Raw genomic sequence first — 27,590 nt, forward strand, 5'->3', positions numbered from 1 at the left:
ACTCAGCAAAGAAACAAAATTTGTACGGGTATAAAAATATACCGCAAATTATCGATCTCTGCGAACTATCGATAACGCGCAATTTGAATGGCCAGCTGCGCGCCAAAAAATCGCTGCGCATGCGTGAAGTCGGCTAACGTCTTTTTTGCCGCTTCTTGGCCCCTTGGCTCGTTGTTGTTGCCGCACTGCTTTGCGGTCTGCGCTCGCGACTAACTTGGCTAGCTGGGCTAACTTGGCTAACTTCTGGATTCGGAATTGGCCCGGTGCATTGCATCTGCACACTCGGTGGCGCGCGCTCGTCTTCTTGAGGCTTCTTCAACCCAAACGGGCGTGTTTCGCGAGCTTTTCTTCTTGTAACAGTTCAATAATAGTTATTACTTGTTTTTTTTTTTGTACGGTGTTCACTGCTTCTGTGTGTTGAGAGCGTGCGAAGTGCGCGCATGCGTAGTGGCTGATAATTAACTAATTTGAAAATTGCGGTTCTTCTGCTTTTTTCGCAATTCAAATTAACCGCATAATTGCGCAAGAAATTTGATTTTTTTTACTGTTTATGATATAAGTGTTATTAAAAACAAGAAGATTAACAAAAGGTTTTGAAGCAAATCAAAAGTTGCCTTGTCAATATAAAAGGATTAAGAAAAGGATTTAAAGTTCCTTCTGAAAGGTAAGCGAATTGTTAGTAAATAAAGCTGTAAAAGTACTAAAGAACTATTTCTGTGCAACTGAAAACAAGGACCCACTGAAAGGATACCATTTTATTATACACTAGAAAATATGACACATTTTATATATATGTTATTATACAATATCATGTAATTATACACATATGTATCACTTAAGGATCTCAATGTAGAAGCTTAAGGACTTAGGTACATAAGCTCATTAATTTCACATAACATAATTTCATTAATTTCAAGAGTGAAGGGCAGTGGCCATCGATTTAAGTTTGTGCAGAGCCAAAGTTTTATTGTTAATTGGGCTGATTACAATGCACGAAAGAGTTAATAAGAGTTGGGAATCACAAATACAAATAGAGAGCAGCACAATGAGCGAATAACCAAACAAGCAGCTGGCAGTAACATCAAAAAAATAGGATTACGCAAAGTTGCAAACGCATTATGTTGATGTTGATTTAAGCTTCGGTGTTTGCCTTTATCGCATCTATTTATTTATTTATTTGTTCGCCGTGCTGCAACATCTTCGGCTTTATAGACTCACTCCAATCAACAAATATGGGACAAACTTGACCCGCTTTCGGCGTGGAATTGGCATCGTATTGGCATCGCATGGCATCGAAAATGGGCAGGGAAGGGCCCCCAAATTGGCCACTCGTTTATTTGGCCATTAAAACTTACATAAAGTGACAGCGAGATGCTCCTTTCCCTTTTTCATTTGCCGTAGAATTGATTGCAATCATCAACAGGCACCTGTTATATGAAATTTGGGATAGGCATGTGCATATACATTCTTTATATTCAGATAACTAAAATGATAATTTACACATCCTTGTAGTTATTCGATTAGATATTTAACTGAGTAAGTTGGCTCACTTCAGTTGGCCCATTTAGGAGCTCGAAGGCCCAGAAACAATTAGACTATGCCCCCTAAATACTTGACCCAAAATCGTCGCTATGCAACTAATGCATTTCCATTTCGCAGACAAGAATCTCGAACTTGGACTGGGAGTAGGCCAATTAAGAGTTAGCCACGCGGCCGCACGAACAGGTGTCGTCGCTTCCAGCAGCAGCAACAACATCAGCAGCACCAGCAACAGCAGCAACAGCAACATCAGCAACAGCAACAGCAACATCTAGTGACAGCAGCAACATCCAAAGACAGCAGCAACAAGTGGCATCATTATCATTTGCGGTTTTGATCATCGGCGGGGCGGTTTGCGCCGTTGCCTCTGCTAGAAAACGGGAAATCGGAAACATGTTCTCCTCCAGCGCCTCGGCCGCATCCACATCCACATCCTTCAATCTCGGCCAGCTGCTGCCTTTGGCCGTCGCCATCGGAGTGTTGCAACTGCCGCAGTTGGAGTGTCATGCTGGCTGGGCAACCAGAACGCCAGAGAATTCCATTAACGAGACAACCAGCAGCAATGGCATGCAAATCCAGACGATGCAGGTGAACTGCAGCCGGGAACTGCTCGAGATGCACCTGGAGTTGAGTCGACCCTTTCGTGGGCTACTGTACGCCAAGGACTTTCCGCTGGAGTGCCGCGCACGGGGCAAGGATTCCACGCGTCTGCATCTGCGCATTCCCACATCCGGATGCGGAGTGCGGGCGGAGCCACTGGAGGACGGCAGTCTGGAGTACACAGTGCGCGTGATGCTGCAGAAGGAGCAGAAGCTGCGCCAGAGCACCGACATCCTCAGCTCGGTGCGGTGTCAACTGCCGCCCAATGCGATGGGCATGCCGCTTCCGGTGTTGCGACAGGAAAAGGGACACGACAGGTAAGTTGGTCACTTCTTAAGCTTAAATCAAGCTATTCAATTTGGTAACTGCCATTTGGCATATTGTACTCAAACATACTTCTTGGTGACATCTACAGAAATGCCAGGATGCGAGCTCTGGCAGCTGCTGCGCTTCCAGCGCTCGCTGCAACATCTTCACCAACGCAGCAGCGACGCGAGACGCCGCGCGTGAGGATCTGGCTGGAGTTGGGCGGTCCCAATGGCACTGGTTCCGTGGAGGTGGGCGTGGCCACCACGCTGACGGTGAGGGCTGTGGTGCCGGGCAATATCGGAGTGCGGGTGGTGGACTGTGCGGCGCTCGATGGACTGGGCGAATCCACGCAGCAATTACTCGATGCCCGCGGCTGTCCCATCGACGAGCAGGTGAGTGAATCGATCAGTTTTAGCTACTTACATATATATATATATGATATCTACGATATATATGCGCGTATATCTGGTGAATCGCTGCTCATTTGCGTAACAGGTGCCGGCGGCACGACATTCTACGGCAGACCGTTAGAAGCGCAGCTTGGATGCGACGAGACGAACGGAAAGTCATTAATTAGCCACGATCTCGATGCTGTGGGGCGATCGGCGATTGATCGCATTTAACTTTCATTTTTATAGACTACCTCTAGAGGGTATCACTGGGTATGCGGGAAAATCACTGATGGGGAAAAAGAAGAACCTAACGAAGAAAAAAACCACAATCTATTAACAAAGTTCAGGTCCTAAATGCTATTCTACAACTTATTAACCAACAAATGATATAAACGTCATTTCTGTCACATACCCTGTATACTTCTTGCATGTGCTGCGTTTTAGAAAAGTTGCGAGTGCAGTTTTAAACACGACGAAAATGTAAAACAAAAGCCATTTGATCGGCGATTCTGCGCTTGATTGCCTCCCTTGAAAGGGAAATCGAATTAGATGAAATTGAAATAGATGGCATACCAAAAACTGATTGGATGCCTCGATGTTTTCCCGCCAAAAGAAGGGAAACATGCTCAAAAGTAAGCCTGGCTCATTAAGTGTTACAGTTATTACAGCACCGACACATTAAAATGTGAGGCAAACGGCAGCAAAACCGAAACTGTTAGCCATAATTACGCGATCATCGTTAGAACAGTTTTGGTTGCCCAGCCAACCAGGCCCAAACAACTCAACTCAACTTGGCTCAAACCATTAGACAAAGTGGGAAAGGCAGCAAAGAACAAGCAAAGTATTCTAGGTGTTCCCTGGGTTCTCCAGCTCTCCAGTTTTTCAGTTCTTCAGTTTGTCAGTTCTTCTTGAGTAAATTAGGAGGTCACAACAATTAGCCAACAGTGAAATACATAGAAATATTTATCGTTTAGCATTTTGACGTGCCCCTGTTGCGGTTGCCACATCTGCGTCTCCACGGCACCCACCCCACCATTAAGCCGCTGCACAGTGGGCTAAGCAACATTTGTTTGCTTGCTAAGCACAAAGCACTTGCTATATTAGATTATCGTGATATTCCTTAGAGCTTAGATGCACATATCTGTGCAGCTTTTCTGCGATGAAACTTAAAGGGAATAAAGGGAATTAACAAACTTAAGCAGAGTGATACTGGGCAGTGTGGGTTTATTTGCTTGCTGAGCACAAAGCACTTGCTATATAAGATTATTAGGATATTCCTTAAAACTGAGATACACATATGTATCTGTGCAGCTTTTCTGCGATGAAACTTAAAGGGAATTAACAAACTTAAGCAGAGTGATACTGGGCAGTGTGGGTTTATTTGCTTGCTGAGCACAAAGCACTTGCTATTTTAGATTATCATGATATTCCTTTGGGCTAGAATAAACTTATCTGTTCAGCTTTTCTGCGATGGAACTTAAAGGGAATAAGGCAATGATCAAATTTAAACAGAGTGATACTAAGCAGTGTTTGTACCAATTCGAACTTGCTTGCTTGCTAAGCACAAACCACTTGCTGTGTTACACATATTTTCCTGATATTATTCCTTAGAGCTCAGATTTGTGCTGCGATTGGCTCCACTGTGCGACGGTGGGCAATGCCATTGCCAGGCATTTGCATTTTGGTCGCCGGCCGTCGCAGCTTCGTGCACATGTCATTCATTCACGACCGGGCGGCCTTAAATGGGTCAAACAAATCTCCGGCTGACGCTTCGCTACTTCTTGATGTTGTTGGTGGTCAGGGCAGCGCTAGAAAAATCACACGGCTTAATTTCTGTTTTATTTTTTGCCTTTTTTTTAACGGAACGGGCTAGAAGATACACATACATACATATATGTATATACAACCACATAGAGAAAAGCATTTGCATTTTATGTTTGTTTTATTGTTCAGCTCTTGGCGGCCGTCTTCCGTTTTAGCACATTTCATTTTCTTTCGCGCTGCTTTATTGTTTTATTATTCTGTGCCTTTTTTCTATTTTTTTGCTGTATTTGTTGTGGTTTTTGTTTTTTCTGCTCTTTACTTCTCCATCAAGTCGCTCCAGTGCGATTGCAAATTTATGCGCGCACCCATCACAGGTTGATTTGTTTGGTTTAGAAACACTTCTGGGTCAGAGCGTGGAGGAAAAGTGAAATAAAAACCGCGTCTTTTGTCTGCAAACGGCGATGACGCTCGATGATGGTGACCCACTTTTTGCCATGGAATCTCTGGCACATGACCCACTGTGCAGGCGGAGTACCGTTAAAGGCAAGCACCCTGCGCTCCATTTATCGATCCTCCACAAGGTTATCTATCTATATATCTATCTACCCAATAATCCCATCCAATAAGCCCATCCATTGATCATCTATAGTTAGTAACGACTTTAGCTCACTAACTTTGTAGCGACGAATGGCAATTTGTTATCAATGTGTGTATCGATAGCGTTGAATCCTGTCGATTATTTCGATTACTCCACCTTAGTGATGGCAATCAACACTCGGTTATCCTCATCTTTCACTGAGGAAGCATTTCGCTGTGACATTTGCATTCGCACAATCTTTCTGCACGTGAACTCATTTGAACTTCCGCAACAATTTTGCTTTTTCTCGTTATTGTCTCGGATTTCGCATTCACATCCACCCGCAAAATCCACATGGGGAAACACGTGCTTGGGCGTGTAAATTGAAACTCTGCCGTCCAATCTTAAGTCCTGCACTTTGATGCCCTCTCTCCGCAGATATTCCAACTTGGAGTTCCATTCCACACCCATTATATGCTTTTAAAGCTACAGGGATTTCCAGCATCAGTAGGAACATCATGATGTGATGTAGCTTATCATACATATACTCTACTGTTTGTAAGGGTGTAGCACATTCGTATTTCCTGCTGTAACCCTTTTGTTTTTGTTTTAGTTGCCGCCACCAACAATGGTGAGATGTAAATCGCAGCGTCTTGTAATTCCATACATCTGTTTCCAGCGATCGCACATGCATCATGCCACGTACCTCTGTACTTATACCTATGGCATCCATATCCACCATGTGCACCATATACAACGAGTACATGTGCACCACTGTTGTCATTGAACTTGGCCACATGACGCCGTCTTAGCCACCTTTTGCTGGATTTGCTGGGCTTTCTTGCCGGGATTGCTATATACAAACATACATATGTACATACATAGTACTGAGGTAGCATATTACTTATACGTAACGGATGTGACCGAAATGCCGGCGTGTGAGCCAGTGTTTTGTCAACCCGAATTATTGTATAACCGGCGATAAAAGAGGGCCATGAAAAGCACACACAACTGGTTGGTTGGTGTCGTCCGATGGTTTGGATTCGGGTTCAGATTCAGGTTCAGGTTCTGGTTCAGATTCAGGTTCAGGTTCAGGGACAGGGACAGTGACCACGACGGGTGGCAGGTTCACACTCCCAGGTTATATAATAAAGATAAGAATAAATGCTGGTCCTATAAACTCTTACTGAAGTTCTTGAAAATGTAATTAGGCTCATATACATTACGGCTACTTAAATGCTTTAAACTTGTTATAGTACCAAAATGCATAATAAATTAAGCAGACAAACGAAACTGAAAACAACCTTGTTTACCATGCAACGCCTATGAGTTTGCCACTAATTTTCTGTTCCGCCATTGGCCAGGTAATGCCCGCTCTGCACACCCAGCACCGACCGGCGGAGGAGGGATGGTCCAAGCAGCACGAGGAAGACCTGGTCGAGCGGACGTTCGCGGCCACGTTTCCCGCCTTCAAGTTCCCGGACCGCGAACGCCTTCACGTCAGCTGTGGCGTGCAGCTCTGCAAGGGGAAGTGTCCAACTGTGAGTAGCCCAAATACCTGACTACTTGGTGCTTCACACCACTCTGTGGATGCACTGCAAGAAATGCAGTGCAAAAGTGCTGGCAGACTCCCAATTCAATTCGTTCTTTTTTGTCATTTGTAGCTTTTCTAACTTAACAAATAGTTTGGCTATGCTGCAGTTCCTAAATTACCATCAAGTGTGTAAATTGTGTTTGCCTTGACAAGCTGCATAAATTGCCATGCGAGTTGGGCTTCTTTTCTCGCTGTGTACCGACAAAATGCACCGCTCGCATGCATCTCAATTAAATTGCAACGAAAACGAAAGTGTTGCTTCTGTTTCTGCTGTTTTCTTGTTGGTTTTCTGATGTTTCTGCTGTTTCTGTTGTTTCTGTTGTTTCTGCTGCCCAACGTAGCGTGTTGTTGCGTCTGCTAATTAATGTGGTTATTGCACCGAAATGCAGCCAAGTGGAGCCACATACCCACTTAGCCACCAGTGCACCAGCCGATGCACTGGCTCCACAGTTTACACCACTGATGCGTTGTCTCCATTCGGCAGCTGAGCACAATGAATATACAAAACTAGCAAAACTGCAGGATAATTAATTAATTACTAAATTACATTGCAATCAATATGCGTTCCCTTGCCATTCCAGCTAAATTGTCGCCTGAAGACGCCTCCGCCGGCGCTAAGCGCGGAGCAGCACCTGGCCCGCATCGAGGTGTTCAATTCGCTGGCCGTGACAGCTCCGCAAATCGAGGTGGACCGCCTGCGCTACGATAGGCGCCACAACATGAGCGGTAAGTGGGCGGTATCCCAACGAGGCACTGCATCAGGCAGTGGGAGTGGGAATGGAGTGGAGTGCAGTGGAGTGCGTGCCAGTCACGGATGCCGCACCAGCCAAACATTTCAATTTCCTTCTCTAATTACATTCCTTAATGGGGTTTTCGCTTTCATTGAATAATTATACAAGCCTAGTAAACTGAGTTCGTATTTCAGGAGAGGATTATGCACCGCATGTGCGGGCGCAGTCGATGCCCGGCGAGGGAACCCTCTGTCTGTCCATCTCCAAGCTGGCCATCTCCTTTTGCGTTTTGGGCCTCATCTTTCTGGTGGCCGTGGTGGTGGCCATCTTCTCGCTGATACGATCGCGTCGTCGGGAGCGACGTCATGGTACTGGATTGGGTCTGGGTCTGGGACTGGGATTGGGAGTGGGCATCGCCGGGACGAGCACCTCGAACAGTAGCAGCCGATTGCATCGGGATCGGGCCGAGATCTGCACCTCGATGTTCTCATCCAGCAGCGAATCGGCGCAATCGCAGCCGCGTTTTGGGGCCAAGTTCCTGATGCCCTACTATCCGAATACCCTGCCCTACGGCCGTGTCTACTAATTGCTTGCGTATATTTACATATGTAGCAGAGTTATTTAGTGGAGGAAGGCGGGCTTCCCAGAGACTGACGGAATCGTCTAACGAGTGGTACACCAAAATAAGGTCTAACTTTAGCAATATTATTATTATCCGTAGTTCCATAACTTTCGTTTGGTCGAAAGGATCTTGAAAGCGTTTTGCAAGCGGTTTGGGGGCCAAAATGTGTTTTGATGTCCTTTCGCTGTAGCTGTATGTAATATCTACATAGATCTAACAATAAAAACCTAACATAGCTGCATCTAAATCAAAACTCAAACTCCTTATAAGGTGTGTTGATACTTTGCGTTTAACTTTTTTATTTCCGAAACAAGTTTTAATTGGGAATAAACGTACTTCAAATAAACCTTTTTTGTTTATTTCATTTCAAGATTGATTTAAATTGCGCGCCCAATATTTTTGAATTACGATATTTTTCTTGTATTTAGAGCGCCCTGTGGCTTACTATGCCAGCGCCACCTGGTCACACTGCAAGACAGCTGATTTGAAGAAGAAGAAGCAGCACGTGCACGTTGTTGTCAAAATTCAAATTATTTTTGTTTTAAGCCAGCTTTTAAGTTCATTTCACCTTGCCGATCCATCAAGATGACCAAAGTAGCGCCAAAAGGGCGCCCAAAGGCTAAGACGCCCTACAAACGCTACTTCGAGGAGCAAAAGCCCACTGAAACGGGCGACGGCGAACTGAAACACGTAAAAGTGTTCAGCAAAAACCGACAAAATTTCACTGGAGATTTCATTAGTATGCTGAATAAAACGAAGAAGTCGCGTCCTGCGAAGCCCGCCGCCAAACCCACAAAAGAAGAGCTGGAGTCCAGGCCCAAGAAGAATCCGATTCCCAAAGAGATCCTCGACAAGTACTCACGTGGTGAGCAAGTGCAGCCAAAAGGTGTGAAAACGCGGCACTTCAAGGAGCAGCAGACGCGCAAGGAGGTATACCTCGAATATGCCACCGAGCAGGCGGCCCGCACGGAGCTTCTACTCCAGGAAACCGCTGGGCAGCTAGAGGCGGATGAGGGCGAGACCACCGCCGAGTTTAGGCAGTCCCAGATTGCTGACAACGTGGATATCCAGTCGTCGGCCAAGCATTTCAATCTGAACATGGAATTCGGTCCATACCAAATGCGTTACACCAAGAACGGCAGGCATTTGCTGCTCGGCGGCAGACGCGGTCATGTGGCCGCCTTCGATTGGGTGACCAAGCGGCTGCACTGCGAATTCAATGCCATGGAGAGCGTCGAGGATGTCCAGTGGCTGCATGTGCCCACCATGTACGCGGTGGCCCAGAAGAGCTGGGTCTATTTCTACGACAAGAAGGGTACCGAACTGCATTGCATCAAGCGGCTGAATCGGGTCAATCGCCTGGACTTCCTGCCCTATCACTTCCTTCTGGCCGCCGGCAACAGTGCGGGCTACGCTTCCTGGCTGGACGTCTCCATTGGCGAACTGGTGGGTAACTTCAATACGGGTCTTGGCGATATACGCATGATGCGACACAATCCCAGGAATGGTGTACTCTGCATTGGCGGCGGACGTGGCGTGGTGTCCATGTGGTCGCCCAAGGTGCGTGAGCCGCTGGCTAAGCTGCTGTGCCACTCGACTGCAATGACTGCGTTGGCTGTGGACCCCAAGGGTCAGCATTTGGTCACCGCTGGACTGGATAGGGCTGTGAAAGTGTGGGACATTCGGATGCTGGTGCAGGACAAGCCGCTAACTCACTTCCAGCTGCGTCTGCCCGCCAACGAACTGGATGTGTCGCAACGCGGCATGCTGGCGCTATCGCAGGGCACCTATCTGGAGACCTACTCGGATCTGCTCTCCGGCGGAGGTTCGGGTGACGGCACACGGTTGCCGTATATACGCCAACGCTGCGATGCCTTTGTCCACGGACTGCGCTTCTGCCCGTACGAAGATGTGCTTGGTGTGGCCACGGCGAAGGGCTTCCAATCGCTATTGGTGCCCGGCTCTGGAGAGCCAAACTTCGATGCTCTGGAAGACAATCCATTTGAGACATCGAAGCAACGACGCGAGCACGAGGTTCACGCTCTGCTGGAGAAGATTCCGTCCGAACTGATCACTCTGGACCCACAAGAGATCACTGGCGTGGATGCGCCCACGCTGCAGGAGAAGATCGATGCCAAGCGGAAGCTGTTCCATTTGAAGGCGCCGAGCATCAACATGAAATCCCGCCACAAGATGAAGGGACGTGGTGGCACTGCCAAGGCGGCGCGCAACAAACAGATCGTCAAGGATGCCAAGCGAAAGGTGCGTAGTAGGTCCATTTCACTCTTAGGCCCATCTAAACCAAGTCTTTTCCCCGCAGGAGTTTATTGCCGAGGTGCGGGAGGCCAAGAAGAACGTAATCAAGCAGCACACAACCAACGAGGCGGGTGCCAAGGGAAAGGCCAAGGCACCACGCTCCGTCCTGGATCGTTTCAAGCCCAAGCCACCCAAAAAACAGAAAACCTAAGCAGAGTTCGTCTTAAGCGTGAGGAATATAATGTAAACATTAAACTAATTGTAGAAGCTAAACAAAGACTGTGAGTTTGCATAGCGGACGGCAATCACTAGTTGTAGCCGACTACAGCCTTTAGGTAATCAGCAATTCGTTTGCTCTCCACCTGCTCCTCCAGCTGTTTAACTGAACGCTCCAGTTTCCCCTCTTTATCCAATTCTCTGGCATAGTAGTACAAGTTGACTACTCGCTTCTGGTTCTCAAACTTGTCCTGGCCTTCGATATCGCCCGTGATCTGCAGCTTATTCAAGTGACTGACTATCTCAGGAGCAGACTGGACTAGCGCGGCCATGAAGACACCATTCAGTTGGCGGCAGAGCGTGGCCATAGCTCGCAAAGTACTCTCACCCACGGTTGGCTTCAGCAGAAGTTGCGGCAGATAGCTCAAAAAGGAAGTGAATCTCTGTTCGCCGCCGAAGCGCGTGTATAAATCCGAACGCTCCACAATCTCGCAGAGAAGGTTCAGCACTCGAGTGGCAACGCCTTCGCGTGTGGTGAATCTTTGGCCCACATAGGCCTCGCTGGTTGCGCTCAACAGGCTGGTCAACGGCTCCGCCACGATGTTCAGCAGCGATATCGCGTTTTCGAAGAGCAGCGCACGCAGAGAAGCCACCAGTGAGAGTTGCTGCTCCGGTGACAGTGTATTGAGGCGATTTAAACTCTCTTGCATGTAGTCAACCAAATGCGCAAACATTTGGGTCTGTCTTTCGACGGGACGCGGAAAGAACTTACAGGTCAGCCGGACAATGCCCAAGTTTTGCGGCATACATAGTTCTCCGCCATCGATGGCTCCCTTTTCCTTAGCTGACTTCTTGGTGGCCAAAGGTATCTGTTGGTAAGGAAAACGACTGCCGTCCTTGGCCAAAAAGTTAAGCAGAAACTTCTGGGCATAGTTTTTCCTCAGCCAATCGCTTAGTTCCGTGGTACTGTGTTCCGCCTCATGCTGCTCAATTAGGTTCCAGAGCAGACTCATTAGGCCAATTACCACATGCAGGCTGGCCGCCGCATCTTGGTTGAGCAAAGGTTGTTGCTCCTGCGGTCGCACCTCCATCCAGTTGTCCTGGAGCAGAGGAAGCAGTTGCTGCACGTACGTATGCAGTTGCGTGCCTTCCGCAGTTAGCTTGGATTCATTGAGGATGGCATGCAGATCGCGGTTGTCGTGGCGCACGGGACACAGCACATTGTAGTACTGCGGACGCATCTCCTCGAAGTGAACCACACGGGCAGCGGCTGGCTTAGCCGTCTTGGAGGTGACCAGAGTGCCGAGAATTTGCTGCAGTCGGATAAGCACCTTGGTGCGCCACTTCACAGTCGTCTGCTTGCCCTGACTTAGGTTCAATGTTAACGTGCGATTCGAACGCTCGTTGTCGTGGCGGGCGCGGGAGATCATGTCGATGAAGTTGCCAATAATGGTGCTGGCACTCCGCTCTGCCAGAAAAGCCGGCGGTACTCGCAGCAGTAGGACGTCGAGCATGAGGAGCGAGTCCTCCTGGATGGCGGGCAGCACGTGGGTCATGGCGCAACGCAAATAGGTGGCAATGACATGGAAGAAGGGCGCCACTGCCTGCGGCTGCAGGGCCTCCAGCATGACATCAAGGGTCTTAAATGATTCCTGTCGCGCCGACCTCTCCATGTCCAAAGCGCCGGCTGCAATTCCTTGAAACAGCTCGTTCAGATGACCAATTAGATGGTCCGCATTGCCGGACTTCAGGGAATCACGAACATTGCGCTGTGCATCAGTGCGGAACTTGACACTGTGATGCTTCAGGCGGGAGAGCGTCTCCTTCAGATTAAACTGTCGCTGGCCAGTTTCCGAGTAGGAGGATTCCTTGAGCTGCTCACGAATCTCAATTTTGCGCACCTTAAAGTCCGTCTTGGTCACGTTCAGGCCCTTGGGCAGCTTGGCGCCCTTCAGCTTCACCTTGGCCTTCTCCGCACGCAGGTTCTTCTTGTGGTGGCCGCCCATTTTTCCAGCTCGGAAGAATATCGGAGGTTGATTTACGAAATGAAAACAATCAAAACATGTGCGCACCAAACTCAGCCGGTAGACAGTGTGACCAAGTATGTATACAAGGCATCCAATCTGGTAGATACTATAAAATCCTTTTTTTTTAAGAGAACTTAAACAAGAAAGCTTTTTCAAAATAAATTTCTTATAAATCTAACTACTGGTTAATTGTAAGCTCGTCTGTTTTTCAAGAAATTAATGTTCATCCTGATTTTATGATCATTTCTTCATAAGAGCAACAAATATAAATTTTTAATTTTTTACGTTTCAACAATAAAAACCTTTCTTAAAAAGTTTATTTTTCTCAAAGGCAGTACACTAATCTAAACTATTAATAAGTTAAATATCCTTGCATGATCCTGTTGCCTACGAAAACATATTGTAATTTCTTAAATCTAAGAAAAATTAAATAAATTTGCCTCCAAATCACTTTTAAGTTGTTTATTATAGAGCTATAAGTATACCGAAACATTAATCTCCAAAACTCAAAAGCTTTTTAGGATATCAAATGTGACATTGCAAATTGTGGTGAAATCACAAACTGCAGAATGTTCTGGATAACTAAAATAATTATGTGGAGTAACAAATTAAAAAAAATATACACAGAAAATCATGTTAATTATAACACATTTAACGTTGCTTAACTTTTAAACGATCAGTCAATGTTTAAGAAATATATATAAAAAAAAAGGAAGAATTTTCAAATTAGAAAGTCCTAACGAAATAATGTGTGATAATAAATTAGAAATATAAGAACTATATAAGGAAAACCAAAATCTACCGGAAAACAAACGCTTTAAATATAAAAAACTTATTAATAATTTAATTTAAGCAACACGTGCTGCACGCCTATCGGACTATCGATATCGGGTGGCGAAACAACCTAACGCTTGACACAGCACCGTTTCCGGCATACCAGCAGCTGGTCACATTCAAAATTTGTATTTAAAGTGGAGCGTTTTATTGTTTTTGGCATTCGTTTGTGTTAATAACGCTGTTTACGTTGACGGAGAATTAGGCGGCAAAGGAAACGCAATACCAAAGTCGCGTTTAATGAAATTACAAATATACAAAATAAATACGGTAATTTCGAGTGAAATAATTATTGTGAAATACCCACACGCACACCACCACAACGCCGCACACACACACACACACACACACACTTTACACCCGCACACTCAGCACAATTCCAATTTGAAAGAACCTTTCCGGGCGGTGAGCACGTTTCGCGTGAATTTCGCCCATGATTATAGAGATTTCTCGATCTCTATTCCGGTGGCAGCCGCATTTCTATAATTAAAACCAAAGCTGAACCAGCAACAGAGAAAAAAAATCAAAATTTGAAAGAAACCTGTCCGCATTATCTGTTTACATCCAAAGAGAGCAGCTGACGCCGCAGCTGTAAATTAGAGGGTGTGAAGTGAGGAAAACACGCGACCTGCTAACAGAATCATTTGTTATTTTTCTTTTTTTGTTCTTGTAATACTAATAATCGTGATTTCGATTTCGATAGAAGTACCCACACATCTGCACACACCGCAACACCAATAACATATAAAGGTAATAGTGAGAGCGCAAAAACAGCGGTAAATTCGGCAAATAACGTTACACAACCCATCAAAACTGCAGCGAGAGAGCGGCAGAGAGCGAAACAGAGCGAGGAAGAACAAAAGCAGGTCAGTGCACATTTTTAATAATGAAAATGGTAATCTATTTGAAATACATAGTATGTTTGCATATAAGAATTACAATTCAAATGTCTTAATCGCGAGTTGTTAGATATTAGATGTTAGTTTTAACATATATGGGAAACTAACGAAAAAAGACCTGTGGAACACATTCATTAGCGTTTGCAGTGGCGCAACCGCATTTCTGTGAGGGGGGCTTCAGTTAAGACATATTTTGTAGCCTACTTTTTCAATACAACCCAAAACCATATCGGCATTTGGTTTATTTTGTGTGATAGTAGCTCTTTTTGCCTTTGTTATGGTAATAAATTGTATAACAATCATTCCGATTGGACAACGCAACAGCTGAGAGGACACCAGCCAATGGCCGCATATTCTAATTGGAACGTCAGCGCGCGCGTGTACCGTTGTTTATGTTTGCGCGTGTGTGCGTTTGCGCCTTCCCGTTTTTTGCCGGCAATTTGTTGTTGCTGCTGGTGTTTTCCTTTCTCCCTCGTCGATGTTGTTGTTGCTATTACTGGTATTTCATTTAACACTAGTGACGCTGCAGCTTTTATAATGATTCCGCTCAAAGGGGGTCAAAGTGGCATGGCCTTGGGCTCCGCTAGGCCCACAGTTGTTGACAAAATATTAGGAGCTTACAAAACAATTAATTTTTTTTTTAATTATATATCAAACTATAATGAGTAATCATGTAATAAGCAAACAACTTTATGATGAATCACATGGAACATGAAGTGAACTTCCCGGGAAGCGAATATAATTTCTCGATTAACAGCCTATTTTTCGCAGCTATGCTCACTATTTTGATGGCCCACGTTGTTAATAATTGTGTCTATAGGTACATTTTGTAAATGCGTAATTATCAGGGCGGCCAACTATTTCTGCTTTTTTTTTGTTTTGTTGTTTTTGTATTGATTTTCTATGTTTGCGGCCGCTCGTAATTACCGGGCAATTCGATTTTAAGTATCCGCCGGACTTTGTTGTACTTTGTAGTTGTACTTGCCGGTGTGTGTGTGTGTGTGTGTGGTTGTTGCGGTCACAGCCTTGACATTAGTTCATTTGTATGTGCATGCGATTTACACCCATTTTTCCCTCATCTGATGTTTGTACAATACATACATACATATATACTAGATTTTCGGGTGGTAAAAAATGGGCGACCTTGGGTGGAAACTTCTGGCATTCTAATATTCTCCCACTTGGCATGACCAATCGAAAAATGTGTAGCTGCAATGGGTGCCTAATCACCGATATAAGGCACCGCTGTTGGCTTCGATTTGCCCAGTCACTGTTTGCCGGCAACTGTGACGTCATAGAGCACGCGAGCGCATTGCTCATACGCCGCGTCTGACCGAGCTCCAATGGGGTATTCCTCTCCAGGCAGCTACGCACCAGGAGAAATGATCCCCGCCAAAGGAATCGAGTAATTAATAAGTAATTTCACCACAATATGCAAAGTTTCCAACTGACGTCACTGCGGATAAGGTGGGGATAAAAAAGGGGGAAGAGGGGAACTGAAAAAAAGGAGCGAAAGAGTGTGAGAGGCAGCCGAAAAACCAAATATCATATCACTTCACTTTCCTAATCCATCAGCATGAGAATGCAGAAATATCTCACGAACTATGAACGTGACTCACGCGTTGGCTGTACAGTGATGACTCGCTTCGAGGTACTACAAATGACAAAACTATAAACATGCTCGTTTCCTTAATAGTTTACAATTTACATTAATTTTGAAAAGTAGCTGGCTGTCAATCGATATGAACTGGAGTTTAAGGTTAACTCTTTGCCATTACATTTAGTGTTGCCTGTACTTGTGCCCCCACACTCCCCTCTCCTTCTCACACGCATCTCACGATCAGTTACGACTGTTTGCTGTTTGATAGCGGCGTGCGAAAAGCAATCAATGCCTTTCAATGCCTTTTGCCATTATTATCGCACCATGACTTGCCCCCAAATGTTGTCAACTGTAATATGTATCTATATAGATATGTAGCTACACATCATACCTATACCTACATATCATACACTACAGATAGTTAAGTATATTACGCATACGCCCCAGGGTCCGTTCAGATAGTGCCGCTTGGCCTTGCCTTAAGTTCGTCTTTATTGAGCGGCCTAATCCCGTCCATTGTCACGCACCACGAAACCCACTCGAAATGCCATAGGCATTTGCTACACAGAGCGAAAATGGTCGTGCAATCATGACTGATTATGTGTTAATTACGAAAAATCACATCGCCATGATATCTTGCAGTTTATGGACTGTTATCTAAAAACCTTATCAGCATGATGCTATCAATTAATTTTTTGTTTTATCTGCATGATGTTTTGGAAAATATCATACAATCAACACTGTAGCCATGCAAATCAGCTTGACATTACAAGCCACTATTCAACTTGAATGGCACAAATCTCTCACCCTTTTCTCGCTGTGTAGTTTTAGGCCCCACTCTCCAGCAGTTGACAATTTGCCGATGCGCATTAGCAGTTAACTCGTTTGAGTAATCGTTTTTACAGCCACACTGTTAATACTTATTACCTGTGATTGCCATCGTTTTTTAGTGCGCGTCGTGTCCTTGTTTTAGCTTTTTAATTGCTTCTTGGAAGAACTGCGCATAGTTGAGGTTATCAACTGATTTGGTATGTAAATCAAAGGTAATCAAAGTATTTATGAAATACTTCTTCAGACATAAAAGCTCAGAAGGTACCTACTATAGCTGTTCAGATTCTGAATAAAATGTTATTTCCATTGAGTTTTGTTTATCGAATTCAGCGAATGTAAAACGAACGCTAGTGACGCAATTCAATGGCCGTGATAGTTTATGTATTTAGCATAAAATATGCTAGTTAAGTTTGTATGCTGCGTCGTGATCGCGTGACTAACTCACTTCCGAAGTTTGCGATTAACAACGATCTTAACTCAAACTTTATTACTCATCCCTCAAGTGCAGTGCACTTAATTAGGTGTTAGGTGTCGCTGCCAGGAAATGAATTTCCAGCAACCGAAGGCGATAAGTCACATCTTTGTTGTTGTTGTTATTATGGCTTTACACTGGAATTAAGTTAGTTGCTTTTAAACAAAACCCAAGGACTCTAAAGATCCATGGGAACCTTTTCCAGCTGCTTCTCAACTGCGGAGCTATCTGTAGTGTTTTTATAGTTTATAGGGCTGCCTTGTGTTGATTTATCTGAAATGTATATAAAACTGTTTTTAATTAGCAATCTTCGTATGGCGAAAACAGGCAAACAGAAGTTACAAAAAAGTACAAGTCAAGTAAAAACATCTGCCTGCGCAATAGTGTCACATGATTCACGATCAAGCTGGAGAAAAGTTTAATCTGCAGCAGATTCTTGGGCCTAGATACCCATTAATATATATATATGTATATATACATGTTCATATCTCTATTGTTTCGATGTGTTTTGCCATCGAGTGCGTCACTCCTGCGATTGTTTGCACTCTATTTTACGCAATTAAACGACGAACGACGGACGACAGACGACTGTTGCTAATTAAACAACACAACTGGGGAAGCAATTCATATACACGCATTCATTTGCACAAGTGCATCCACTGCCAGCAATAATAATAACAATAACAATTAGCAACGTACAAAAAAACAAAAAACCACCAAAAATGATCAAGCCATCGACGCACACGTGCTCTTGCCAATTAAAGCGATCAATTTGTGAGCCAAAAAGGGGGGTTTTTTTTTGTAGGGGGGGCTGGCTATATAAGATGTTTGCTAATTTCTGCGCTATAAACAAAATTCAGGTCTGTGCAAATACATAATCCAGTAAATACATACAAAGATGATCAAGAAACTGGCAGCTGCGATCGAAACTCTATTTAGTTTGGGTCTCATTAAATATCCAACTCTTAACTTTGAAGTTATTAATATTTGATTGGCGCTGGGGTTAGTCTTGCTGTAATTACTCCGCGACTGGCAATCAATTAGGAAATTAATAAACTCACTCTCGAAATTCCTCGCCAGACGGAACGCAGTGCCCTGGTTCCCATATGCATAATACACGCCCATCTCCACCTCCACATCCACCTGCTCCTCCACTTCCGCCTCCTCCTGCACCAGCTCCTCCTCCTCCACGACATCCGACGGGCCCCCAAGTTGTCCCACCCCCCCTGCCCCACAGTACTAGACACCCCCCTCGTAATCCGCCCGCCGCCACTGTGATGGCCAAAGAGAATTTATTACGTCGCAATTCAGCGCAATTCAGACGACGACCGTTTTATGAGTCGTATACGTAATCTGGCCGTTATCTTATAATTTTTCCTATGCACTTTGCTTTTGGCCGCCAATTTCCTTTCAGTTCCAAGAACTTGCACCAAACTCATCACTCAAGTGATCCGTTTTCTTCACCAAAATCACATTGCAATTTATTTTTGCAACTTGTTTTGTTTATGAGTACGACTAAATGTGCATCTATGCAATTTGTATATCTGCAAGTTTTGCTCATTTTTGCAGCGAGTGGAAAATGTGCAAATGGGCAAATGGGTTTTGTTTTCTATTTCACTGGCTGTCTGGCGACCCTGAATAAAAAAGAGGAAAAAAACATGGCAAAGGCATCGCCAAGTTGTGTGTATGTATTATTTTGTGTTTTTCTTTTGCATTTTCTATTGCTTCTTTCCGCATTCGATTCGAAATTCTGGTTGTGCACAGAGAAAACGCCATGTTTGCTAAACATTTTCGCTACTTTAAGTATTTAGAATACAGTTCAACAAACAAATAGCAAATGTGCTATATTAGTAAGTTGTAAAAATTTGTATATCTATATTAAATACCCAAAAAGCGGAAAAGTTAAATTACAATTTTAATCTGCTGACAAACAAATGCTATTAATAAACAAATCAGATAAAGCCTATTTATTTTGTTTTTTCGAGCTGTGCAAAGCTAAAGCAATACATCAGTGTTTTTAATGTTGGTGAAAGCATTTTTGTAAAGCCTGTTTTTTTTTTTCTGTGTATTTGGAAGGCGGATGTTCTGATTCGCTTGGTTTCCGTTCGAGGATCATGTTCATGTGCTTTATGACTGCTGATTGAGTGATTTGCTGATTTGGCGACGCCATGCAAAATTCTTTCAAAATGTCAAAACAATAAAAGCATACAAATTCGCATTACGTATACGCAGTGTGTGTTGCGCCGTGGGAAAACCTACAATTGGGCAAATTTCCAGCGAAATATCACCCGATACGCGATAGTCGATAAAGAGTTGTAATCAGCAGTATTCCTTTCACTTCCCAGCCATATGCCGCTTCTTATAAACTTGGCCTATCAGTCAGTCTACTCATTTATGCGACTTCCCAATTCCCAATTCCAATTTGTTTATCTTTTATCTCACTACAAAAATGACACCGAAAGTCGAGTGAATCATCAGCATTATTCTTGGGCTTTTCCTCTTACTACTCGCTGTTTAGTTTTAAATCTAACAAACACAGCCGCAAAATGGTATCATTTTGGCTTCGCTTACTGTTTTCATAAATGACATGGCAAAATCCAAAAACGCAAGAAAAACAAATACAAAACGAAAAAACGCAAAAAACTCAAAATCATCGTGTGGGCTGCCCTTCGGCAAATTCGATTGCGTTGGTCAGGATCACAAATCAGGCAAATCAGGCATCGAAAAAGCGTTCACAGTTTCATATATATTCAAATACTATATGCAATTGCATATAATTCTAAGAGATCTAATTAAGATCTAATTAGAAGCAAAATTTACAAACTAATTAGCAGTAGCAAAAGCAAATAGACAGGAATAATAGCAAAACGATTATTACATGGTTATTTTCCCAGCTATTGCGTAGGATGAAAGATAAGTGATAAATGATGGAAAACTTTTATGATAAAAGTCAAGTGGCATATGGCATATGGCATATTGCATAAGTGAAGTTGCACAATTGTGGGGAAAAGTTGCACAATTGTGGGGAAAAGTTGGTAACGATAAAGCGACACTGTCGTCGTCATACAGCCGCTTTCTTACTTCGCCCAGTAATTTGCCTAATCCCGATTGTAAAATAAAAGCTGGGCATTATCCAACCCCCTATCAAGTGCATATGTGCATTTGTGCATTTGTACTTACATGGATATATGTAACATATCAGTATACTTGTGCAATTGAGATGTGCAATTATCTAAGCGCATTTGCATCGTCGCAGCTAGTCAGCCGGTAAATAGAATCCAGCAATCTAGCTTTTGCGTACGTTTCCATTTCCGAGCCAGGAAGATACAGAAACCCATTGATAAAGTCCCTCCACACACAAGTGTCCACTCGAGAGGAGTCCACTCCTTGTGCGAATCTTTCCCTGCTTTCCACGTTCCCCGTTCCCCGTTCAACTTGTTGATCTTTTGTCGCGTTGCTTATCAATTGGTTGCCAGCTGTGATAGGAAATAGCACGAGTGCAGGAATTAAGTAAGACGATAGGTATTTAGTTTTAATACTCCAAAAATAAACAGCACTCGAGTGAGTGTAAACTGATTGATGGATAGATTGCTTGCTTGCTTGGTATTAAATCGAAAATGAGATAGAAAAATCCACGAGAGCTGGACTTACGAAGCAAGAGGTGTTACTGGCTGACACCTGGTTGAAAACTGAGTAGTGCATCTGGTGCACATCTCCAGGTGCTGGGATTCTTTGGAATGGCAGTGCACCTGCGAAGTTGAGGAGCTGAGTTGCCAACGCCACTACCTGGAATGGCATGGTGTTGACCAAACTCCCAATTTCATCGAATTCGCGAGCCATGGAATCAGGTACAAATTTAGCAGTCGAACGAGACGATGATATACTGGGGGCAATCGATTGAAATCCATGCGTTTCCTCTCCGTTGACGCATTGAATATTATAAAGTAGCCGCAGCTCGATTGCTCGATTATTTACAATTCAGATGTCGTTTCTTTCGAGTATTTTGTGGACAGAATGGGCACCACAGCCCACCGCCCACCGCCCTTCCCCCGTCTCGCCGCTATCTTTATGGAAAGCGGTTGTAAATTAGCAACCAAAAGCCCCCTGAAATCTATAAATATGTAGTAAACTTAATATATATAATAAACCCTTCTCCGCAGATTACCAAATTCGCCAAAAAAAAAAAAAAAAGTGTGAATTCCTTTACGCCGCGCCAACAAACCGACTAATTCTAAATATAATAAATAACTGCTCAAATAATTATAATGGCACTCGATCGTTTCGAGTGCGTGTACCGTGCACCGTGTACCGTTTATGACCGATCCGATCCGATTCCGATCGTCCAGATATGGACGATATGGCCAGTCCCTGCTTCACATTCTCCTTGCTCTTCCGTTCCGTTCCGGCTGCGGTTGCCCACTTAACCCAGTCCATCTATCCACCAATCCATCCATCTGCTGCCCGGACTCGGATTCGGATTCGGATTCTTCGGTTCGTCGTCACCCGACTTCGATTCCCACTCCGATCGCATCGCCATCGCCATCGGCTCCGTAAAAAGCTGGAGTCTGGTTGCGTATATATTTAGTCGCCGTTTGGCCGTGGAGCGACATAAACCTTCTGGCCTTTTGCAATCCAATTGAATATTGAAAGTGTGTTAAGTTAATAACCAGCGAGCTACACAAAAGAAGTAAGAGGTATCCTTAACGAAAGTGAAGCCCAGTGCATAAAATCCCAAGTGCTTTTTATTTTTTTTGTTGGTGAACTTGTGTTCAAGTTTCGGTGATGATCCTTTTCAAGGATTATGTTGCTGTAGGGCATTGTTAGCAATGCAAGAAAGAATTTGAAAGAATAATAAGTTATAAGTTATTATAAGTTAACGATCAGTAGTTATTGATCCACAAATTTCACCTACTTACATTTAATATTATAATAATATATCAATTTAAATTTATTGTCTTGCAACATTCCCATTCCTACGGTTCGTTGTTAATTTAATCCTTGAGTTTCATTTACAGTTTTAGGTTAAAAACAAATTAAGTTCAGCCTGAGCATTTTGTATAAATGAAACACAGTTAAACACAAAAACATTGTTCATTTAAAACATTTGCAATTTGCACAGTAAACTTCCATATGCAATTCATAGGCGCTTTTGACAGATTTTCCGAAAACTGCGAAATAGAATATAATTTTCAATGGTAATTACCAGTTGCCAGTTGAACAATTACACAATCGCGGCGAGAACTGAACTCGAAGCTGTCGCTCCAAATTCCTTTGTAATTCAGATGGCTTTCGACCACGATCGGTGGTTTCATTTCGGCCATGATACTTTTGGCCATCACAATACGCTCCACTGGGCGCCAGTTGGCCAGAAACAGAAACTCTGGCTTTGATTTCGAGGGAAGCTGGCAGATCGCGGATCGGACACCGCATCAAGTGAACTGAGTGGACTGAGCTGAAGTGAAGTGTTGTTTATGGTTAATGGTTTTTTTTTTGTTTTTTTTTTTTTGGTTGATTTTTGTTGATTTTCGTGGAGTGTTTTGGTGGCGGTCGTAAATCTGCGATCTGAAATTTCCGATTCCCGCGTATGATTCAATCAGTTCTAGTGGCGCACAGCAACTTGTCGGCTGTCTAAGTATACGAGTATATACTTTTTAATATATATATACATATGTATATATTCTACATTCTTACATACAATACATGGCACATGGAATTATACCCAAAGGCTGATTTACCCACCTTATCAATTATTTGATTAATATTTGGTCGTCGCACCTTATCAATTAATTGACTCAAATGTTGTAAATTCTGCGAGTGTCAAGAGCAACAAAAAAAAAGCGAACAACAAATAATGCACACGATTGCGGCACACGAATGCACTTGTGTGTCCACAAACGTAACGTAGATAAATTAATTGAATTCGGGGGACTCGACTTTCAACCGAAACTTGGGGCAAACTTGGGGCCAACGGAGGGCATTCACTTGCGATCGGTGGAGACGGGGTGTTAATAATTAAGCATGCGCCTGCACAGTGCGAAAAACCCCACAAGAAACTTAATTATCAACTTAATTAAAAGTAAGCATAAACAATGCATAAGTACATAGTTGCACATTTGAAAATCTTTGATGATACTTTTGTATGATTGATTTTAATGTTAGCAAATGTATGATTGATTATAATGTTAGCAAATGGTTAAGCATACAGAGTCAGCACTGTTATTTGATGTTTGTGTATTGATTAGATTTTTGAAGCTATTGATAAGGCGAATCAAAACAATCGCGACTGCAATTGCGCTGGGCTGTTCTGTGCTCTCATCTCCCTTCGCCATGGGCCATCCACTCATATCGTTTATGCAATTGCACTGCAAATGCAAATTACCAATTGCAATTGCCTCGATTGCTGTTTTCTATGTTTCGAATGCGATTGCACAATGTGCTAGTTGCACTGGAAATGGAAATGGAAACGAAAGCGTAGTGAAGTGTAGTTGGAATGCGGAGGAGTGGAATGCCGGATGATAATGGCGCAGTAGTCGTAGTAGTCTGTTCCACACATCTCAACGTATCGGTTTCGATCGATGTTCGGCAGGCAACCAATAAGGTCCAGGTCAGGTCAGGTCAGGATGGCGAAAGAAGCAGCCAGGAATAACCTCTAAACAGCGAGCACATAGTAACTCGATTTCGTTTCCATATCTTTGCAGAACATGGGTCTACTAAGCGAGGGCAGTCCACTCTCCTGGGAGGAGACCAAGGCACTGGCTGATCATGTCCGCGAGCATGGCGTGAATCAGTTCATCAACCTGTACCACAGACTCAAGGATCGCCAGGGCGACATTCTCAAATGGGGCGACGAGGTGGAGTACATCATTGTCAAGTTCGATGATGAGCAGAAGGTGGCTCGTGTTGCGCTGCGCGCACAGGATCTGCTGGCGCAGCTAAATGAGAAGGAACTGGCCGATCCCAAGGGTGTCAAGTCGCTGTGGCGCCCGGAATACGGTGCCTACATGATTGAGGGCACACCCGGCAAACCCTTTGGCGGTCTGATGGCTCACTTCAATCTGGTGGAGGCCAATATGCGCTATCGTCGCGAGGAGGTCACCGAACTGCTGGCCAAAGACGAGTGCGTCATGTCCATCACGAATTTCCCGCGCCTTGGCGCATCCAATTTCACCCATCCGCTTGCCCAGCCACGTCCCGAGGATCCTCTGAGTTCAGCACGCTCGCTCTACTTCCCGGATGAGGCCATCTTTCCGGGCCATCCGCGCTTCAAGACCCTCACCCGTAACATTCGCAAGCGCCGCGGCGAGAAGGTGTCCATCAAGCTAAAGGGTAAGTCGTTAACAAAAACCTTAAAAGGGCGATTAACTAATTTGTATCTTAACCATTTCAGTTTTCAAGGACACGAAGACCAAGCTGCCGGTGGAGGGTGCTCCGCCTGGAGAGCCGGACGTGGTGCTCCTGGACGCCATGGGCTTCGGCATGGGCTGTTGCTGTCTGCAGCTGACCTTCCAGGCGTGCAACATTACGGAGGCGCGTCGCCTCTACGACCAGCTGGCTCCCCTCTGTCCCATCATGTTGGCTTTGACAGCCGCTTCGCCCATTTACAGGGGCTACCTAACCGAGTCGGATTGCCGCTGGAATGTGATTAGCTCGTCGGTGGATTGCCGCACGGAAGAGGAACGCGGACTGGCGCCGCTGGATAAGCAAAAGTTCAGGATTGCCAAGTCGCGGTACGATTCGATTGACTCGTATTTGTCGCCGGAGGGTGCCAAATACAACGATGTGCCGCTCACTTACGATGAGAAGGTCTACCAGCGTCTGGTGGAGGGCGGTATCGATCATCTGCTGGCCCAGCATGTGGCCCATTTGTTTATCCGCGACACCGTGTCGCTGTTCAGCGAGAAGGTGCACCAAAACGACAACGAGGACACGGATCATTTCGAGAACATTCAATCCACCAACTGGCAGACCATGCGCTTCAAGCCGCCGCCACCGAACAGCTCGATTGGATGGCGCGTCGAGTTCCGACCTTGCGAGGCACAGATCAGTGATTTCGAGAATGCGGCCATCGTGTGCTTTGTGGTGCTGCTCACACGTGTGATCCTCTCCTACCAGCTGAACTTCCTCACGCCAATCAGCAAGGTGGACGAGAACATGCAGACGGCCCAGAAGAGGGATGCCTGTCGCAAGGAGAAGTTTTGGTTCCGCAAATCCTCGAAGACCACCGAGCAGCGGGCGGCCAAGGCACAAGCTCAAGCTCAGGCCCAGACCAATGGCAAGGCCACTTTCAATGGCAATGGACTGGCCAATGGAAATGGCAGCGAGAACGGTGACCAGGAGGAGCAGCAGCAGCCTCTGACCAACGGTTCGGCCAAGATGAATGGTCACGGCAACACCAATGGCACCACCAACGGCACGACCAACGGCACCAATGGATCCTCCAATGGATCGTCCAATGGCGCCGATAGCGATCACACCGACACCGATGACGAGGAGAACGAGCTTTTCCAGCTGCTTTCCATCAATGAGATCTTCAATGGAAAGGTAAGTGAAACAATATCCATAACGAGGTTTAGAAACTTATGCCATCCTATTATCTACGCCCAATAGCCCAACGTATTTCCGGGTCTGGTACCATTGATTCGCAGCTATTTGCAGTCCATGGAGGTGGACACCGATACGCATTGCACCATTGAACAGTATCTTCGCTTTATCCAGAAGCGTGCCGCCGGCGAGTTGATCACCACGGCCACCTGGATGCGTGAACAGGTGCTAAGCCACCCGGATTACAAGTAAGTTATATCCCTAGATCCAATGCCATTAGATGAACTAATGCCATATTTGAATTTTGTATTAAACAGGCAAGATTCCGTGGTGAGCGAGCGCATTAACTACGATTTGCTGAAGCGCATACAAGGCATCCAGGAGGGCAAGCAGGTGGAACCGGCGCTGCTCGGACAAGGCTATCATTCCAAGACGAAGACGAAAGACTTCATTCCGCCGGCATTGCAAAAGCAGCTGGCCAAGAACGGCTGCTGTGAGGAGAAATGATCGAGAAGCGCGCTGCGGACGCGTCCAACGCAGCTGGCCGCCGGTGGCCGGCGCATGTGATTCGGGTTTTGTGGGTCCGTTCGGATGGAGTGCGGCATATATGTTGAGGGCAAAGTGAGCGGAGGCATCGGCAAAACGAAACGGAATGAATACGATACGGATACGGAGCAACATTTATTCAATTATAATTTAATAGCATAATTTCAAACGGATTAACAATTAGCGTGCACCAAGATCCTAATTGTGGACAAATGTTTTGCGGCCGTGCATGACCTTTTGGAAATGAAAGTCAGGCAGACAAGGAGATCGAGAATGAGATGAAGATGGAGATGGAGAAAGAGAAGGAGGATGGATTAAGGAATGGTTATGGGGCACACGAGGATCCACCTACCGGAGGATCCCCCGCCAGCCAGAAAATCCTTCGCATCACCATGCTCTCGTCATCGTTTCGATGGGACTTCGAGATGAGATACTCGAGCCATCGAACACAGCCGATTTGCCATAGTTAAATAGAGAACTAAAGGGAACTTCGAAATCTACTATATACCAACGTCGAGAACTAAAACAGCAACATAAATCTCAACCAAGTGCCGTTCCACAAGACCTACAAAAATATTGAATACATATAGTTCAAAACGAGGCAAGGTTAAAAGCGTATTTCTGTTTGTTTTCGTTTACATCATATATATTTATTATATTATTCCTATTCTTATAAATGCAAGTACAATGAAAAGTTGTTTATTTTTTTTAATAGATATATTAACACACACATACACACACACACACAAATACAGATACACACGCAAATACACATATGTCTAAAAGTGGCCTGCTGTTATTAAACTAGATATGATAAGTACATATAACGAAAAACAACACTGTGCTATTATAATTTATTGTGTATGTGATTGTTTCACCATTATGATACGATTATGATTTATTGTGACCACAAGCAAGCAAATAAACGGAAAATATTGTTGAATCTTAAAACTTAATCGAATTGGGTCGTCTAGTACTAGAAAATAGGGACTTTTGATATGATGCCTTCTGAATCAAACACAAACTGTACTTATATACTATTTATGCCTAGTGAACGTTATTACAAAGGGATTTCCCCTGCGAATTGTAGTCTAAAATAGTAAAATGCGAACTAACTGAGACGGTTATAACTAATCGAAAAGAAAAACAATATATATATATATAGACATATATGTGTGCCACAGGCAAAACGTTTAACCAAAATACTTGCTAGCATTTAAATAAACATTTTTATAACGAA

At 44.5% G+C, this 27,590-nt stretch overlaps 4 protein-coding genes across 8 annotated transcripts; 3 read left to right on the top strand and 1 right to left on the bottom strand.

Moving 5' to 3' along the window:
• Positions 1-194: 194 nt before the first annotated feature.
• On the top strand, positions 195-8,381 carry LOC6525353. Its single transcript, XM_002101153.4, has 6 exons — positions 195-664; positions 1,660-2,456; positions 2,555-2,840; positions 6,546-6,722; positions 7,357-7,501; positions 7,701-8,381. Exons 2-6 carry the CDS (start codon positions 1,933-1,935, stop codon positions 8,090-8,092), a joined length of 1,524 nt encoding a protein of 507 aa, XP_002101189.1. The 5' UTR covers positions 195-664; positions 1,660-1,932; the 3' UTR covers positions 8,093-8,381.
• Positions 8,382-8,604: 223 nt separating this feature from the next.
• On the top strand, positions 8,605-10,657 carry LOC6525354 (WD repeat-containing protein 46). Its single transcript, XM_002101154.3, has 2 exons — positions 8,605-10,390; positions 10,449-10,657. Exons 1-2 carry the CDS (start codon positions 8,714-8,716, stop codon positions 10,593-10,595), a joined length of 1,824 nt encoding a protein of 607 aa, XP_002101190.1. The 5' UTR covers positions 8,605-8,713; the 3' UTR covers positions 10,596-10,657.
• LOC6525355 (testis-expressed protein 10 homolog) lies at positions 10,602-12,706 on the bottom strand. The gene has a single exon (XM_002101155.4). It carries the CDS (start codon positions 12,604-12,606, stop codon positions 10,693-10,695), a length of 1,914 nt encoding a protein of 637 aa, XP_002101191.3. The 5' UTR covers positions 12,607-12,706; the 3' UTR covers positions 10,602-10,692.
• Positions 12,707-13,577: 871 nt separating this feature from the next.
• LOC6525356 (glutamate--cysteine ligase) lies at positions 13,578-27,301 on the top strand. 5 transcript variants are annotated; one of them, XM_015190765.3, is made up of 6 exons: positions 13,578-13,731; positions 14,165-14,327; positions 23,962-24,589; positions 24,651-25,804; positions 25,871-26,052; positions 26,122-27,301. In XM_015190765.3, exons 3-6 carry the CDS (start codon positions 23,965-23,967, stop codon positions 26,309-26,311), a joined length of 2,151 nt encoding a protein of 716 aa, XP_015046251.1. In that variant the 5' UTR covers positions 13,578-13,731; positions 14,165-14,327; positions 23,962-23,964; the 3' UTR covers positions 26,312-27,301. The 5 variants fall into 5 exon arrangements, with proteins under 5 accessions (XP_015046251.1, XP_015046250.1, XP_015046253.1 ...); XM_015190764.3 differs by lacking the exons at positions 13,578-13,731; positions 14,165-14,327 and adding an exon at positions 21,861-21,950; XM_015190767.3 differs by lacking the exons at positions 13,578-13,731; positions 14,165-14,327 and adding an exon at positions 23,731-23,861.
• Positions 27,302-27,590: the final 289 nt, after the last annotated feature.

Source organism: Drosophila yakuba, chromosome X (genome assembly GCF_016746365.2).
Source record: "Drosophila yakuba strain Tai18E2 chromosome X, Prin_Dyak_Tai18E2_2.1, whole genome shotgun sequence".
Taxonomy (NCBI): Eukaryota; Metazoa; Arthropoda; class Insecta; order Diptera; family Drosophilidae; genus Drosophila; species Drosophila yakuba.